This window comes from Anoplopoma fimbria, chromosome 15, assembly GCF_027596085.1.
Source record: "Anoplopoma fimbria isolate UVic2021 breed Golden Eagle Sablefish chromosome 15, Afim_UVic_2022, whole genome shotgun sequence".
Taxonomy (NCBI): domain Eukaryota; kingdom Metazoa; phylum Chordata; class Actinopteri; order Perciformes; family Anoplopomatidae; genus Anoplopoma; species Anoplopoma fimbria.
Window position 1 is genome coordinate 3,586,413 of NC_072463.1, and position 17,681 is coordinate 3,604,093.

Below are 17,681 nucleotides of genomic sequence, written 5' to 3' on the forward strand. Positions count from 1 at the left end.
ATGCTGCTTTGTGTACATATTTGCACTTCGTTTATATAAACTTCCTGTCTTCGAGTGTTATCTTTTGTCCTGATTTGTGTGATTAGTGTGTTTGCGAGGCAACGCAGCGCGGTGATTTGACAAGAAGACACATGCAGGATCAGTGGAGGATGCTGGGAGTAAGCTGTGGCACACAACCCGGGTGAGACCAATACAAACAAAACCTTCAGGGTTTTCTTCTGTTGTAATCAGCATCGCATTTGTTTCTGCCTGAAGAATGTCTTTAATGTTGAGTATTTCATGGAATGTTATGTTATGTCTTTTTTCACAGACTACGTTTCAGATAATAATCCATTGTGAGTTTAGCTCTGATACCAACAAATACCAATTTTGTTAATGTTTTTTTTTTCATTGTTTTGATGTATGGGTCCCTATATTTCTGTCATAACTTAAAAAAAATGTCTCAGACAAAAAAGACACTCATATTATTTTATATTTTTTGGGGACATTTAAAAAAAAAAAAAATCTGATCTCTAGCACACTTCAGTTTAATTGCACGTGTCAGAATCGTATGCAAATACCCCAAATTAGGTAATTTCAGTCACAGTCCATAGAGAGCAGGACCCAACTGTTTTGTCAGTCATTTTGAAGATGATTTAGAATGTCTTTCTTTTTCTCTAATGAGGTTGTGATTTGTAATTCAGTGTGCCGCCTGACTGAAACCACCGATGCAGTGTGTCAACTCAGACTACGCTGCATGATTTATCGCTCGACGTGCAATTTGTATAACCAACAATAAAAAAAAAACACGTGCAATTTGTAGAGTTAGCTGAGTGGAAAAAAAAAATAAGGAGGCTTCTTTCTCATCCCGCAGAAAAACAGGTAATCAAACAGTAACGATCAAATCGCTGGTTGTCTTTCAGCTCAGCTCTCTGACACCTTTGCGGCAGCGGCAGCAGGGATGCGGCGCCTCCTCCCCCCGCCTCGCAGCACTCTGCTCCTCAGGAGAGACTCTTGTTGTTTTTCGCGGTGGATCCCTGAACTCTCCTCTCTCTGCTGACTCAGGCGACGGGAGACGCAGCGTTCAGGGACACGGCCGTGAGTTTCCCCTTAATTGTTTTCCTAACAGACAAATGAGAGGTGCAGCTCTGGTTAATCGTGCTGACCTTTTACCTAACCGAGGCTGTGATGGGCCTTAAGCACACCTGCTTGACAAGAAGAAAGAGTGAGCTACTGTACCTCTTACCTTTTGATGCTGTTTATTTGGACAAAAGGGAATCTCTTTTACTGTGTATTTGCACCTGCAGTGAGTATAGGATATCCTGGAAACCCAAAACAAAGCGGCCCCTTTTTCTACTGCAGGTGTTTGAAAAAAAAAAAAAAAAGGTGAGACTACATTTTACCTCCCCCCTGTTCCTCGCTGTCTCTCTGTTTCTTGGCTTACAAAACAAGACGTCAGGGTCAGACGTCAGGGCTCAAGCCTAAAGCCTCGGGGTCATTAGGAGGAGATTCCTTCCGTTTCTTTTGACAGGTGATTACTGAGGCGGTTTGGTGAAAGAGACACCGCACAATAGGAGGAGGTTTCACCCTCTGGATGGGAATCTCTTGCTGTGTCCCTCTTCTGCTGGAATTCAGAGGAAATACCAGCCAAAAGGTAACACACCTGACACCTGTGCAACTGTCCTGCTACATTCCTGACACCTCTGGGTTCCCAACCTAAGAGAGGGGTGTCATGAGACATATTTATACTTTTCGGATGTAGGGATATCGTTTAGCTGTAGTTCAAAGCATAAAAGCACCTGAACATGGACGGTTGAGCTCTTTAATGTGCCATGGAGGCCTCAGCGTCTGCAGGTTTTTTTTCCTTCCAATCAAACACGGCAGCAGCATGTTTCACACTGATTTGCACATGCACCTCCAGCCGCAGAGGAGGAAACTAATGAGTGAACCCTGCAGCTGTAATGGCTGGTTGTGATGAAAAACCCCTGCAGACTGGTTGACGCGATGTACAAATTGACACCTGAACTACACAAAAGTCTGACATTTCTCATCAGAGAAATAGTTTTTTTTATTTATTTCTAAAACATCTTCTGTTTAATTACACATTCGGCTTGAAAAGTATGTTCTCATATATGGTTTTGTACTACACACGGCTCTTCATGAAATCTGCAGACATTCAAGGAGTGGAGAGGTCATTTATCACCCCACGCTGAAGCACAAAGCTGGGGAACTCGCTTTTATTTATGTGGCACAACTCCTAACCCCGGAGCCCAGAGGTCCCTGCAGCTTCTCGTCTGTCCCAGAGTCATGCACATCTGGCCGCGAATCTCCTTCTTTGAGCCGAAATCTTCTTTTAGGAAGCACAGCAGAGCGACGGAATGGGTGTCAAGTCATAAGTGGAAATTAAAAAAAAAAATCATGCTGCAAACTTTGACACATTGTTCATTTCCTGTTTTTGCTCCTCTGGCCAGTCCCCCGCCTGTTCAACCGACCCACTGGGTGGAGTCAAAGTGGTGCGACAACATCTTCTCGTCTTTGAGGAGACATTTCGATTAACATGGTACGCAGGTGGTGCAGTGAGCGGTGAGGTGTTAATGACCTAAGCAGGTGGTAAAAACAGATTTAATGAAACAAATAGCTTCTGTTGAAAACAACCTTTTAAACATGGCCTCTGTACAATATTTAAAAAAAAAAACAGACTATGATGGAGGTTGACGTTGTTTCTCTTCACGTTTGGTCGGATCTCTCCTCATCCGCATGTCATTAAATAACTTGTTTTCTTTCTTCTTTCCAGTGTAGCACCTCAGTGAGGAGAAGTGCGGCGATCACATATTAAAGTCCTTCCTCTAATGTGTTCTAGGTATACTTAATAATATTACATAATAAATAGTGTTGGTCCTCTGATGCTTGGTTTCGGGGCAGCGTTGTCGGAGGGTTTCAGTCCTCTGAGGTGACGTCTATGTCCTCGGAGCTGGGCTGCTTGGTGGCCATGCGCCATCTGTTGATGTGGTGGTTTCCCTTCTTCTTCTGCTGGCTGTCTGGTCCCTCCTCCTCCAGCTTCTGTCGCTTGTACTTGGTCCGCCTGTTCTGGAACCACACCTTCACCTGGACAGGTAAATAAACAAGGGTTAATGATGATGATGATGATGATGATGATGATGATGATGATGCTCTTTGTTAGGAAGACTGTAGTGTCATTTCAGAGAGGCACTGATTTAAATACAAACAATAGGAAGCAGACCTTTCTCAAGGTGGTCGTTTTGACTTTAGTTCTAAATTGTTGTTTTAATCAAAATGTAAGGGAGCCAGCATTCATGGTTTTTTTTTAGAAAGAGACAGCAATTTAAGATTATTTTCATTATCTCTGCTCAGTATTTTCTTAATTCATTTATAAATCACTTGGTCTAAAACATGTCTTTGAACATCTTCAAATGCTTTGAGTTTTCTCTCCTGATTTAACGTTCAAAACCTAAACATATGTCTACTAATTATTTCAGTTTTACCTGTTATTCTCCTACTATGATAAAGTCAAATGTCTGTCTGTTGGTTTGGCACTCACCAAATCAAAATAAAATACAAAAATCCATGCTACATTTATTTTATTCTGTTTAAAACAATGTAAATATTATTTTCAGGTGTGTTTTTTTCCCCAAAAAATGTGATTAAATAAACCCCCTGCAAACCACTGTAGGCTTTACTGGTTATCTTCACTTTCTACCATTACATTAAAACTCTGTTTATTTAATCAACCAAAGTCTCAATCTGCCTTTTTTTCCCAACCTAACTGATACTCCATGCTTTTGAATGTTCCCTCCTGCATCATCTCACCCCAGCATCCCTGTTTGCAAATTGCTCCCAGAATGCTCTCTGAAAATGATTCTGGGTTAAAAACAAAACAACATCTTATCTTTGCGTTCATAACTGAGCATGGCATCAATGCACATACGTGTTGCTATAGCATGACCTTGGAATATGAGCTATGCAACATATACCAGACCAGGATGCATTGTTTTAAATAGCATTCTTGACTCTTTCTCGGCTTCAGGCTAATTACAAAATCGAGAAATTGTTGTCACTAAAAGAGCCACAGTACACTGTGCTGGTCCCAAGAGCTGGTTGGGAGTGTTTTTGTTCATTTGTTCATCGTGGTCATCGAGGAGGCAGCGACTTTCAGAACAGATCTAGATACTTAACATTCAGTTCACTGTCATTATAATTTGCATAATGCAATTGGTGCTTAATTGAAGACCTCTTATTGACTGACACAAAACTTGCAAGCAGCATTTATCCATATCGCTGACTCAGGAAACCTCTCTTTTTATTGCCTATTAGGCCTAATTGACACCCAGATAATGTGGACCCATTAAACATAACCATCAATAACATTTACACTCCTTTATCCTGCAGCATGCATGAATTAAACACCTTTTTAAGAGACGCTTTAACTGACTAAGCTGCGTCCATGTTTCATGTTATTTATTTTTTTATTTAAATTTGATTGCACAGATTTAATGAAAAGTTTTGATTTCAATAAAAAGATACAATACAGCCATAGCCAATGCAAAAATAATTTCACACTGTTAATTTATCATTTCCTCTGCCATTAACGTTGTAGTCGACTCTCACATTTTGCAACTTAATAACCTACATTTAGATAATTCCTTATTTGTAAATAACAACTGACCTATAATTATAACCACTGTGCCTCCACTGAAAAATTATTTAAAATTATTAAAAAACTAGATATTAACAGTTCTAATCATTCACTTAAATACAATTAATGTAAAGTTATGATTATAAGGCTGTAACTGTTTTAATTTGCAGTATCAGGAATTAACTACAGGCTATTTAAAAATGTTAATTTTCACTTTCCCACTGTTTCCCACTGTATTTAACTGTTTGGGTATAATTCTTCTTTATTTATCCTAAACATAAAATATTCGAAATACATTTTTAATAACCCACCAATTATTTAACATATGTTTGACATATAAATACAGCAGTCTGAATGTGTGTTTATTTTACATTTAACATTTCTTTCTACAATCAACACTTGAAATGATGAAGGCACTTGCAAATGACAAGGTAGTACACAATGTAAACCATACTTTGGTGTTTCATTTTTTACCTCTTTACTTAAGATTTCATTAACACAGAAAAAGAAAAATTAACACAGAAAATTCGGCTGAACTGGAAATATTCCTGCAGTATTGGTTTCATTTAACAAATAATCAACATGAGTTTACCTGTGTTTCAGATAAACTCAGTTAATAGCCTTATAATAAAGATAATATAATAATAATATTGCCATAATAATGACATTTACCAGAAATACAATTTGTCAAATTATTTACATTAGTGGTTTTAACAAAGCAACTATAATGCTTTTCATCAAAAGTTCCTTTTTTACTTCTTTATTTTGTGTATTAGACAAACTGCAAAATAATGCATTTTAAATAAGTTCTTAAATGATTGTTTACCTGTGTTTCAGATAAACTCAGTTAATAGCCTTATAATAAAGATAATATAATAATAACATTGCCATAATAATGACATTTACCAGAAATACAATTTGTCATTTTTTTTACATTAGTGGTTTTAATACTATAATTTTTCATCAAAAGTTCCTTTTTTCCTTCTTTATTTTGTGTATTAGACAGATTAAATAAGTTCTTAAAGTATTGTTTACCTGTGTTTCAGATAAACTCAGTTAATAGCCTTATAATAATATAATAATAATATTGCCATAATAATAACATTTACCAGAAAGTTTTCACCTGTGTTTCAGATAAAAGTTAATAGCCTCATAATAAAGATAATATAATAATATTGCCATAATAATAACATTTCTTTATTTTGTGTATTAGACAGATTAAATAAGTTCTTTAGGATTGTCTACCTGTGTTTCAGATAAACTCAGTTAATAGCCTTATAATAAAGATAATATAATAATAATATTGCCATAATAATAACATTTCTTTATTCTGTGTATCAGACAGATTAAATGAGTTCTTATGGTTGTCTACCTGTGTTTCGGATAAGCTCAGGCTGTTGGCCAGCTGCTTCCTCTCGGCTCCCACCACGTAGTGGTTCTTCTCGAAGGCCCTCTCCAGGCGGAGGAGCTGCGACGGGGAGAAGGCCGTCCGGATGCGTTTGGGCTTCCTGGCGAAGGGCCCGTGGAGGAGCAGGCTGTCCTGGGACACGTCGGCACCTGGAACAACAGGGCCGTGAGCTGAGGTCTGACAGGTAAGTTATGATCTATTATCTATTATCTATTATCTATTATCTATTATCTATTATCTATTATCTATTATCTACAGGTGTGTGGACACCTGAGACCATCAGAAACATGTGACTGGTGCTGTGGTCGTCAGAGGGCAAGAAAACCTTTAAATCTAATTATAAATACATCATTAGTATTATTAATATTATTATTATTATTATTATTATTATTATTATTATTATTATTTATATTATTATTATTAATATTATTATATTATTATTATTATTATTATTATTATTATTATTATTATTATTATTATTATTATTATGTCTACCAGGTCCAGTACATATAGCCTAGTTGTAGATGTAGTAGTTAATAGCCTTATAATAAAGATAATATAATAATAATATTGCCATAATAATAACATTTACCAGAAATACAATTTGTCAAATTCCTTTTCTTCTTTTTTTTACATTAGTGGTTTTAACAAAGCGACTATTATGGTTTTCATCAAAAGTTCCTTTTTTACTTCTTTATTTTGTGTATTAAATAATGCATTTTAAATAAGTTCTTAAATGCATATAAACTCACTTGGACATATGGAGACAGAGAACCTTTGAAAAATAGTTACAAATGCTAAATAAGCCTAATAAAAACATTATGTAGAGCTAATAACTACAGTTACAGTTTTTGTTTGTTGTAGTTTTTATAAACGACTGAACTTAAATGACTCACAACTCGGTTCTAGTTTTTATACTTGTATAACAAACAAAATATCACAGAAATAATATACGATACACAATTATATTCTACTAATTTAATTAATTTGACAAAAAAATACTGCAAATTAGATAACATTTTACATTGTGATAATTGTTATGATTATTGTGGTTAATGAACTGACAACTAAATTAGCTTTCAACGTGATAGCCATTTTGTTAGGCAGGTGTAATAATTTTAAGGTAAAAAAAACTAATTTCGGAATATAACAAAGGAGTTTTTGTTGTCTGTTGATATCTAACTTTTATTTTAATGTTTTCATTATATACTAATTATTATATATATATTTTTTTGTGTGCTCTTGTATCCCAAATATGTCCAAACAGAGGTCATTATGAGAAATACTAATAATTTAGCCTGTGTTGTGTTTAAATCATATTGCCAGTGTGGAAAAAGGCTATATAAGTTATTGTTATAAATTATGGGCACTTTATGAATTTGCATCATTCTTTCTTCATTGTACAATATATATATTTTGTCCCGACCTGTATGCCATAAAAAGCGATGTGAAATAAAAATAGCCTCATACAATATAAAGGTAAATTATATTAATAAAGATGCTTTTATTGGGTAATAATTGATTTGTCTGGTACATGAATCACTGCAGGCCTGGCAGGATTTTACCTTTCAATTTTCATTATATTTAAATTATTATCCTGGGTTTTATCAATTGTGTCTCTACAGCCTGGCTGCCTAACCTAAGGCGAGTTTTCTTGTATTGAAAAAAAATAAAATAATAAATAAATCTCCATCAGAGCTTATCTTCTCCCGGCTGAAGCTTTGTGAGAGCAGAGCTGCAGGCAATGAGAGGAGACCGACATGCTGCTGCATCCAGTGTTACACTGAGAAATACGTCCACTGTCCACAGCCAGGTACAATATATATATATATATCATTTAAGCACACTAAATGTCTTTTTGAATCATGCAAACCTTTGTTTTTCAACCATTGTTATTATTATTATTTATATTATTATTATTATATTATTATTATATTATTATTATTTATGTTATTGTTATTATTATTATTATTATTATTACGTCTACCAGGTCCAGTACTGATTTAATTATTTAATAATTAAATCAGCATTTATTCTTATTCATCACAACATTTAAGCACACTAAATGTATTTTTGAATCATGCAAACCTTTGTTTTTCAACCATTGTTATTATTATTTATATTATTATTATTATTATTTATGTTATTATTATTATTATTATTATTATTATTATTATTATTATTATTATTTACGTCTACCAGGTCCAGTACTGATTTAATTATTTAATAATTAAATCAGCATTTATTCTGATTATTCAGGCATACATTATTCCAAACATGAAAACAGTTTATATTGGATTATAATGTACAAGTATATATATCATTCCATCACAACATTTAAGCACACTAAATGTCTTTTTGAATCATGCAAACCTTTGTTTTTCAACCATTATATGAATAATTAAATCAGCATTTATTCTGATTATTCAGGCAGTTTATATTGGATTATAATGTACAGGTAAATACAGAAATCTTCTGAGCATGGCCACCACTCCACTGAGGCCTACCTTGAAATCTGTGCCCGAAAAACCGGTTCCGCAGGACCCAGGGGTAGAAGTTGAGAGGGTCTCGGTGCTGCGGTGCAAAGAAGTGCTGGTGCTGGAGGTGGTGCTGGTGAGGAGCCACCGTGAGGGACGGGTGGGTCTCCGGGAACACCAGGTCCGGGCCCTGGTAGAGGCTCCTGGCCTGAGGAGCCTGGTAAGTGTTCATTAAGGCATCCGTGGCCGGGTTGGAGTAACTCAGAGCCGTCGGCCTGATGGGATCCTCCACCAGAGGGTTCTCTTTGGCCACCAGGGACTCTATGGTGAAGCAACGCTTACCTGCAGAAGAAAACATCTTCTCTTTGCAGAAATGGGAACCCAAAACCAAAAACCTCCTCCCTGTCCTCCTTTTCTTGGAAAAAAACCCAACAACCTTCCCTCTCAGAGATGCACCATGACCATGCTGCAAAACTCAACAATGCTGCACATGTCCCGGATCCATGCAGTCTGTGTCTCAGAGAGGGTTTCTGTGCACAAGTGCGCACCAAACGCGCCTCCAGCTCACTTCAATGCGGTGAATGGAGGCAGCTGATTGGACCAGAGCATCTGCCAATAGGTCTCCTCAAGTGCCTGCTTCAGAGATCACACAGCACCGGGCAGCTTGGTTACAGAGACACGCTGAGAAAACATGTGTGGCTCCAATTAATGGCTCATTGTGTGTCCTGTTCAGAACCTTAATATCTCAGGTTTTCCTTCAGGGACATGATGGAGGAGATGGAGGAGAGGAGAAAGGTCCACTTGTTGTCTCTCTCCAGCACATAACATTTATTTCTACAATCAACACTTGAAATGATGAAGGCACTTGCAAATGACAAGGTAGTACACAATGTAAACCATACTTTGGTGTTTCATTTTTTACCTCTTTACTTAAGATTTCATTAACACAGAAAAAGAAAAATTAACACAGAAAAATTCGGCTGAACTGGAAATATTCCTGCAGTATTGGTTTCATTTAACAAATAATCAACATGAGTTTACCTGTGTTTCAGATAAACTCAGTTAATAGCCTTATAATAAAGATAATATAATAATAATATTGCCATAATAATAACATTTACCAGAAATACAATTTGTCAAATTCCTTCTTTTTTTTTTTTTTTTTTTACATTAGTGGTTTTTTCATTAAACACTGGCAACAAGGAAGATCTTGGGGTAGATAATAATGAGAATAAATATGAAACAACATTTAAATCATACCTCCTAAACTAAAAAGAAATCTGGTTTGAATTGAAACACTTTTACAAAGCTTGTTTACAAGATGTTTACCATAAAGTGCATCTTTGGATGGATGGGAAAAACAACACTGAATGGAAATGCTTTTGACTCTTCCAGTCCATAAAGAATTCATAAACAGTTACTGATTGGTTCATGATACACTCAAACAAACTGCTCCCAAATGTAAACCACTGACTGGTGTTTTTTAATGGTTTTAGTTGTTATAATAACGTTTAGACGTGTTTGAACTCTCATCATAGTGTTAAATCTGTGCTCAACGTGGCCTTTCTATGTGGAAGAAGCGTTGACAGGTCGCAAAGGTCAGATACTTCACGTTGTTCCACTAGTTCACAGTCCTAACTCAGCGGGATTAGTCATTGATGATGGTGCAGAACAACATGTCTGCTCAACCACATTCACATGCAGGTAGAAGTGCAAACTGAAATATATCTTTAATCTTCATGCATCAACAAGCAAAGAATTTCTTTATATTTTCTTATCATAGAGCATATTTGGTCACCTTTATTTAATCCTTTGTAATGATTCATTTGTCATTTTATTTTTTGCTTGCAGTGTTTGCATTATGCAACATGTTGAACGTGGTCTGTTTCAAAATAAAGACAACAACGAACACAATACAAAATAATATTTCAATTAATAAAGAAGCTGATGCTATGAATGACCTTCAATATAATAATGAAAAAATAATTATTATATTCCTTTATTGATCCCCATGGGGGAAATTCAAGTGTTGCAGCAGCTCAACTACACAGACAATAAATACACATACTATACAACTACACAGACAATAAATACACATACTATACAACTACACAGACAATAAATACACATACTATACAACTACACAGACAATAAATACACATACTATACAACTACACAGACAATAAATACACATACTATACAACTACACAGACAATAAATACACATACTATACAACTACACAGACAATAAATACACATACTATACAACTACACAGACAATAAATACACATACTATACAACTACACAGACAATAAATACACATACTATACAACTACACAGACAATAAATACACATACTATACAACTACACAGACAATAAATACATACATACTATACAACTACACAGACAATAAATACTATACAACTACACAGACAATAAATACACATACTATACAACTACACAGACAATAAATACACATACTATACAACTACACAGACAATAAATACACATACTATACAACAAAATAAAGATAGAAACAAAATAAAGATAGAATAATAAATAATATAAATAATAATAATAATAAAAATACCAATGCTTAAAATTAGTAATAATGTTCTATAATATGCCTCCATTGTTCATTTTATCCACTTAATTGCTACATTATTTAAAATATGATATTCAGATTATACTTTTGGAGTAAAATGAAGGAAAAGAAAACTTTCCTTTTAGGCTTTTCTAATGCATTCATTTAAGAAAAGATAATAATTGTTGGCATACTTGTGTTGTTTTGAGATGAGTTTCAGTTGTTTTCAGCTTTACACATGAACATCACATCTCTGCTGTTGTTGCAGAGACCTCGGCAGTGAGGAGGAGGAGGAGGAGGAGGAGGAGGAGGAGGAGGAGGCTCTCTTCCTCCTCCTCCTCCTCCACGGTGCACTAACCAGGTTAATCATTCTCCTCTTAATACGCTCGTTTGTTCGGAGGTTGCATTAGAAAATCATTACCGATGGAAATGATGAGTTAAACAAGTTGTTGATTAGGTGTTTAGAGCTAAAGGCTCCTAAAGACGGCGGGTTGTTCTGGGGAAAAGCTCCAGAGTTTGTGTTTGTATGGCTGATATGAATCTGTATTTATCTACTGGGTGAAGCCATGAACTCCTCCATACTTTTCACTGGAAATATGTTCTATTATTAGTTGAATATAACCGGCCTGTGAATCATTCATAATAAAAAAAAAATGCTTCTTTATGTCGATTATGATACCGAATTGAAAATGTTACACATAAAAAAATAACTGTTGCATGTAGATATTTTGCAAATATACTCATTTAATCTACATTTTATATTTGAAATAATTGTGTTTGGTTACATGTCATAAGATAAGATAAGATAATCATTTATTAGGATCACAGCAGCAGAGAGGATAGTGCAAACAAGAGACAAAATAAGTATTATAAATAAACAAATGAGCAATAAAAAAAAACCAGTAAAGAATCCACAGTAACTGAAATATTATATATACAGACAGAAACTATTATAACTGTTATAAAATAAGATAATCCTGTTATAAAAGAAGATAATCCTTCATTAGTCCATTAGGGACATTTACAGGATTGCAGCAGCATAGAGGATAGTATTATAAAGTATTATAAATAAGCAAATGAGCAATAAAAAAACAGTAAAGAATCCACAGTAACTGAAATATTATACATACAGACAGAAACTATTATAACTGTATTGGTCACATTATAAATCCTTCAGTGACCATAATTATTAAGAATATATGAATACTGTTAAAAACAACTCTCATATAATAAACATGTCTATTTATTGTATACTTAAAGCTTCTTTACAGTGCTCCAGCAGGGACTTGTTGCAGACCCCCTGAGGGCCTTGTGAGCACTGAGCCGGATCACTGCTGGTTAATAGATGCTCAGATCGCTCCGCATTAACAGAAACAAAGCAGGGCGGTCTACCTGTGATGGGAAACCTCAGAGGAAATACGTTTTACAGGGAAATTCCTCCAGTTTAGTTTAACATTTTAGTGCATGTGTGACTACTAGTGTCGTGCTGAGACCTTCATCCTTATTTCATATCCTTTGTCATAATGTGTTCAGATTATATATTAATTATGGGATTACTACAGAAGTTGTAGCATGTTACACATTGGCCAATAAAGTAAACAGAGAGAGAGAATAATTAACATCAAAGACATGAAGAGAAGGGCTGGGTTTGAGCTTTAAGTTTGTTTTAGGTGTTCAACAGTGAAGCAAAGTGCCACGATTGTTATGTGATAGACGAGTTTAAAACTGTAAATTCACAAAGATTGTTTCTTATCATTGTGGGAGATGTAGTCAGGGAGAGACACTGAACCACCACTTTCTATTATGTGGTGAACAATAGAAAGAAATATGGTTTTAATCCAACAACTATCATTTAAAAGCTTAATGTAAAGTAATCTGACTGAGAACTTTGGCACACAGACACACATTTATGGTACTTGCATGTAAAAAAACACACAAACACATTTATATGCAAATTCTAAAATTTGAATGACCTTTATTATACCAGGATTATCCACTCTGTCGATACTGCCCTGTGTCAAGAATAGATTTCTGCTGACTCTTTCAACAACTTTAAAAAAATATAAAAAGTGTAACATACAAAAGTTACAAATGACTTTGACCTGAGCTCAATAAACCAACATCTATTGTAAAAAAAAAAGTCTTAAAACGTCATTAAAGTTTCCTCTAATCAATATAACTCTTCAATCACACCATTGTCAAAACATGGCACATAAAACTATATATCTTTATATTAATATATTTTATAATATATTCGTTCTACTGGTTAATTATCTGTTTCAAATATCCACAAAGTTGTTTTTTATTGGAAATAGAGGGACAAAGAGGAAGAGCCACTATGCAGACAGATGGCTCAATTGTAATATAAGTGCTGCCCTCTAGTGGCCAAAACAAGATGCTCTTCTTATGGTGTCTTAACTGATTATTCAGGATTGAGAAAAATATGTTTTTTGCTAATGCACTCAAGAAAATTGCAGTAACATAGTTATAGTAAAAGTGAATTTTAACCGTACTGTTCTCTCTGTAAGTTGTAGATCTGTGTTACCAGAGTTATACGTATAATTATGTTTAGAAATGTTTATAATCTCATAGAAAACTCGTAATAAACTGTGATAAAGTTCATTAAAACCTGACACTTGACACTTAACTTGACACTTTTACCTTAAAAGTCTAACTTAGATGCCTTTGACTAAATAAAACCTTTCAATTAGGGCATTTTTTTTGTAGAAAATTGATATATTTTGCTCCATTAACTGTCTGTCACTTTAGTTCCAAAGAGTTGGGAGATCACTCACCAGTCTACCAAACCCAGTTCACAGTGGTGGTGGTGGTGGTGGTGGTGGTGGTGTTGTTGGTGTTTTTAGACCGATGCTGCCCTCCAGTGGTTTAAGGAAGTCAGAGCATGTTTATAGGATTAAAGGTTTCCTTCAGAGGTCAACTTTGACCTCTGTGGGTTTTCAGTTTAGTTCCAGTTCCCAGAGGTTCCTCTCCCAGCTGTTACAGTGGAACATGAGGAATATTACCCTGATTAGACTTAAGTTTAAAACTTTAGACGTTAATACAAGACTCATTAATGAACATTATGTATATTGTAAAAGGCCCCATGTGAACTTTTTGGGAACAACTCAACCTTAAACCCTAAAAAAATAAACCAAAACTGCCAGAACACTGAGCTTGCAAAGTTACAGAAAGGTGTGCTCACCTGTAGCTGGTAAGATTCAACAATAAGTAGTTTGCAAAAGTAGTATTTGGATTTAATGGACATCACAATATGCTGATAATGACGTTTCAGTGGTCAGTAATGTCAAACAGAGACCAAATATCATCACCTCTGTTTTTATTCAGTCAGAAGAGGATCAGAAGAAAATGAAAGACTTCAGCAGAACCAAATACACAAATTAAGCTTTTCAGAAAATAGAAATAATGAAGAAAACTGCTGAAAAATAATCATTTAAATCATGATTAAATTCTACTCATTCCTTTATTATAAAATAAACTCCTTCATTATTGTATTTGATGTATGGCTGGCATGATTATCACACTATTAAACTCTGGCCTCAGATCATCTTCAGGCCTCCTCCTCTTCCTCCTCTTCCTCCTCCATGATGAAGAGGGAACCAGCTGAGGCTCTGGGTTTCCCTCTCACCTCTCCCTCGTTCATTAATAAACTAATTGGCCATTTTGTTTCGCATTAGCTTTGTGTGTTCAGCTAATCTGTCCCACTTAAATACTTGGAAATTTTCACCCCGTTATAACGAGATGGGAGAAGTAGCATGTGGCTGCGTTTGTGCCACCTGTACGAGAAGTGGCGTCGTTCAGCCACCTGTCCTGGGCCAGTGGGCCTGCTGCTCCACACTGCTGCTCCACACTGCTGCTCCACCCTGCAGCCTGCTCAGCATGAACAAACACCCCCTCAACACGGCCTTCATATGGAGAGAAGGCTTTTATATCTGGATGCAAGATTATTTAAACTTATGACAATGAACTATTAATTAACCTGAGCCTTTATGATAAAGTAAAGAATGCACATGTTAGAACTTCTGCAGCAAAATAACCTCCAGAGTCTAACATATGAGTACAGGAACATTGTGTCATTGCTATATGATAAATAATATGATTACAATATCACAAATAATATGATTCCAATATCACAAATAATATGATTACAATATCACAAATAATATGATTACAATATCACAAATAATATGATTCCAATATCACAAATAATATGATTACAATATCACAAATAATATGATTACAATATCACAAATAATATGATTCCAATATCACAAATAATATGATTACAATATCACAAATAATATGATTACAATATCACAAATAATATGATTACAATATCACAAATAATATGATTACAATATCACAAATGTGCTTTAAGACATTAACAGGCTCCTGGAATGAATATTGCAGCGATTTCTTAGGATTTTTTAGGATTTATTATCATTGATAAGCAGATATAAGTATCAAAGAGAGACTTTTGTGCTGAAATATAATAGAGATCCTATGCAACACTTTCGTTTTTCTATTGTATCCATGTGTTGGTGTGCGTAAAAGACGCACGGTGGATCCATGACGCGTTTGGAGACCCCTGGTTCCCTGGTTCCCCTGGTTCCCCTGGTTCTCCTGGTTCTCCTGGTTCCCTGGTTCCCCTGGTTCCCCTGGTTCTCTCCGGCCTTTATGTTCTCCTCATGGGGTTCTCTGTCGATGTGAACAGGAACTTGTTTCCTGGGAGAAAACGAGTCCACATGATGCTGAGGAGCTCTGCGGTCAGCGGCCCTTTCACCTCCACACAAAGGACGGCCTCCACTTCAAAGGCTTGTAATGAAAGCTAATGACTATTAGATGGAGTAGAGGGCAAATAAAATGTAAAGAAGGATTTTTTTTCTGTTTTTCTTTTACAATCCCCTGCCCTAAAACGCGCCTTATTCAAATGAAGTGCACTCTCCTATTGGAGCTGCAGGTTATTGCTCTCCATGAGAACTTTCACACCTTCTCACAGGAGTCATGTGACCAAGGTCATTTAAATCTAGGGAGGAGAAATGTTTTTAAAGGTATTTGAAAGGCAGAAAGAAATAATTAATGCTAATAATGATATTAAGACTTACTGATAAAGAGCTAAACACGTTCTCGTCTATCTTTAGTATTCAAGGAATATATCTTTCATTCAGAAAAACTAAAAACGTTCTCATTTGTTTAGAGCTGAAACTATTTAGTTATTTTTTCAAGAACAAATGGCAAACATTCTCAGATATGAGGATTTGTTGAGTTACTTTATCATATAATAATAAACTGAACATCTTTGGGTTTTCAACTGTTGGTCAGACAAGAGAAGCAGTTTGAATGTGTCACTGTAGATTCTGGGAAATGATATTGGGGACATTATAATTGGACAATTCAATCATGAAAATAACATTATCATTACATTACAATAGTACATTATTAAGGCTGTTTGTATTCTGCACTGTTTATGAGGTTATCAGGATGGTTTAAGTGTACTCAACGTATCTTCATACAACAGTTATGAAACAACATCATTGAAAATACTTTGGCTGCAACTGAATTATTTCCCATAATTAATGAATCTGGCAAATTCTATGATTTGTAAAAAGCCAGTAAACTATGAAAAAGGCCTTTCACAATGTCCCAAGGTGCCAAGGTGACGTCTTCAAATGGATAGTTTTGTTCGACCGACACTTCTGATCTGAATTGTATTCAAATGAACATCATATTGTTCAAAGAAGAGCTTGAAATCCTCACATTCAAGAGGCTGAAACCGGCATTTGTGTCGTCTTTTCTCTCAGAGAATCAATTAATCCAGTCATCACAATGTTTTCGGCCCTCATCTAATTGCTTCAGCTCTAGAAAATGCAGTATGACCTAGTAAAGACACAATGTATTCTGATAGTGCGGATGAACATGAAATACCTTTAGTCTCCGTCACCAAGACAAACTGTAGCCGAAGCAATAAAAGCAACAAGTCAAGAGGCCAATGAAGATGTAACAGTTTCCTTTCATAAGCAGCTTCAGCGTCGAGAGTCTTAAGAAACCCAGCCAGCGTTGGCTTGTTTCCAGCCGTTAAGGTGCCCTGTGCTAATTGGGACGCCCCCCCCCCCCCACACACACACACACACACACACACACACACACACACACCCATCCCAAGGCTTTCCCAGGCCTCTGACTGCTTCTTTCTTCCCCTCAATGGGATTACGTTGGGCTGTGGAGACGGCGGAGAGGAGGGGGAGTTGATCACATCAGAAACGGCTCTCTGGGGTTTTTACACAAATTCTGCTCCTTCAGCCGGGCGGGGGTGGGGGTGGGGGCGGACCAGAGAAAGAGATCAGCTCTGTTAGCGTTTATTAAACTTCTCTCTTTGATACTGTCACCAGCCGCCTTCTCCCTCTCACGGCTACTCTGCTGCATGCGTTTGTGGCGTGCTGGGGTTACATTTGTCTCTCATGTCTTTGATGTGTTTACATAGAAGAGGCCTGCGAACGTGTCCAATGTACACCGACGATACAAGACGCTATTAGTTCAGAATGTAACGCATTACTGGAAAAGT

The 17,681-nt window shown here is 35.9% G+C and overlaps 1 protein-coding gene across 1 annotated transcript; it reads right to left on the reverse strand.

Moving 5' to 3' along the window:
- Positions 1–2,091: 2,091 nt before the first annotated feature.
- On the reverse strand, positions 2,092–8,876 carry emx1 (empty spiracles homeobox 1). The gene is made up of 3 exons (XM_054614456.1): positions 8,549–8,876; positions 6,006–6,190; positions 2,092–3,084 (listed from the first exon to the last, which is right to left on the reverse strand). The coding sequence occupies exons 1-3, from the start codon at positions 8,874–8,876 to the stop codon at positions 2,917–2,919; spliced, it is 681 nt and encodes a 226-aa protein (XP_054470431.1). The 3' UTR covers positions 2,092–2,916.
- Positions 8,877–17,681: the final 8,805 nt, after the last annotated feature.

Bases quoted from the DNA above. Each gene is read 5' to 3' on its own strand.
- emx1 (XM_054614456.1), bottom strand. From the start codon at position 8,876: ATGTTTTCTTCTGCAGGTAAGCGTTGCTTCACCATAGAGTCCCTGGTG. The intron at 6,191-8,548 runs GTAGGCCTCAGT...CTGTTGTTCCAG, and splicing joins TTTCGGGCACAGATTTCAAG to GTGCCGACGTGTCCCAGGAC. The intron at 3,085-6,005 runs GTAGACAACCAT...TTACCTGTCCAG, and splicing joins TGAGCTTATCCGAAACACAG to GTGAAGGTGTGGTTCCAGAA.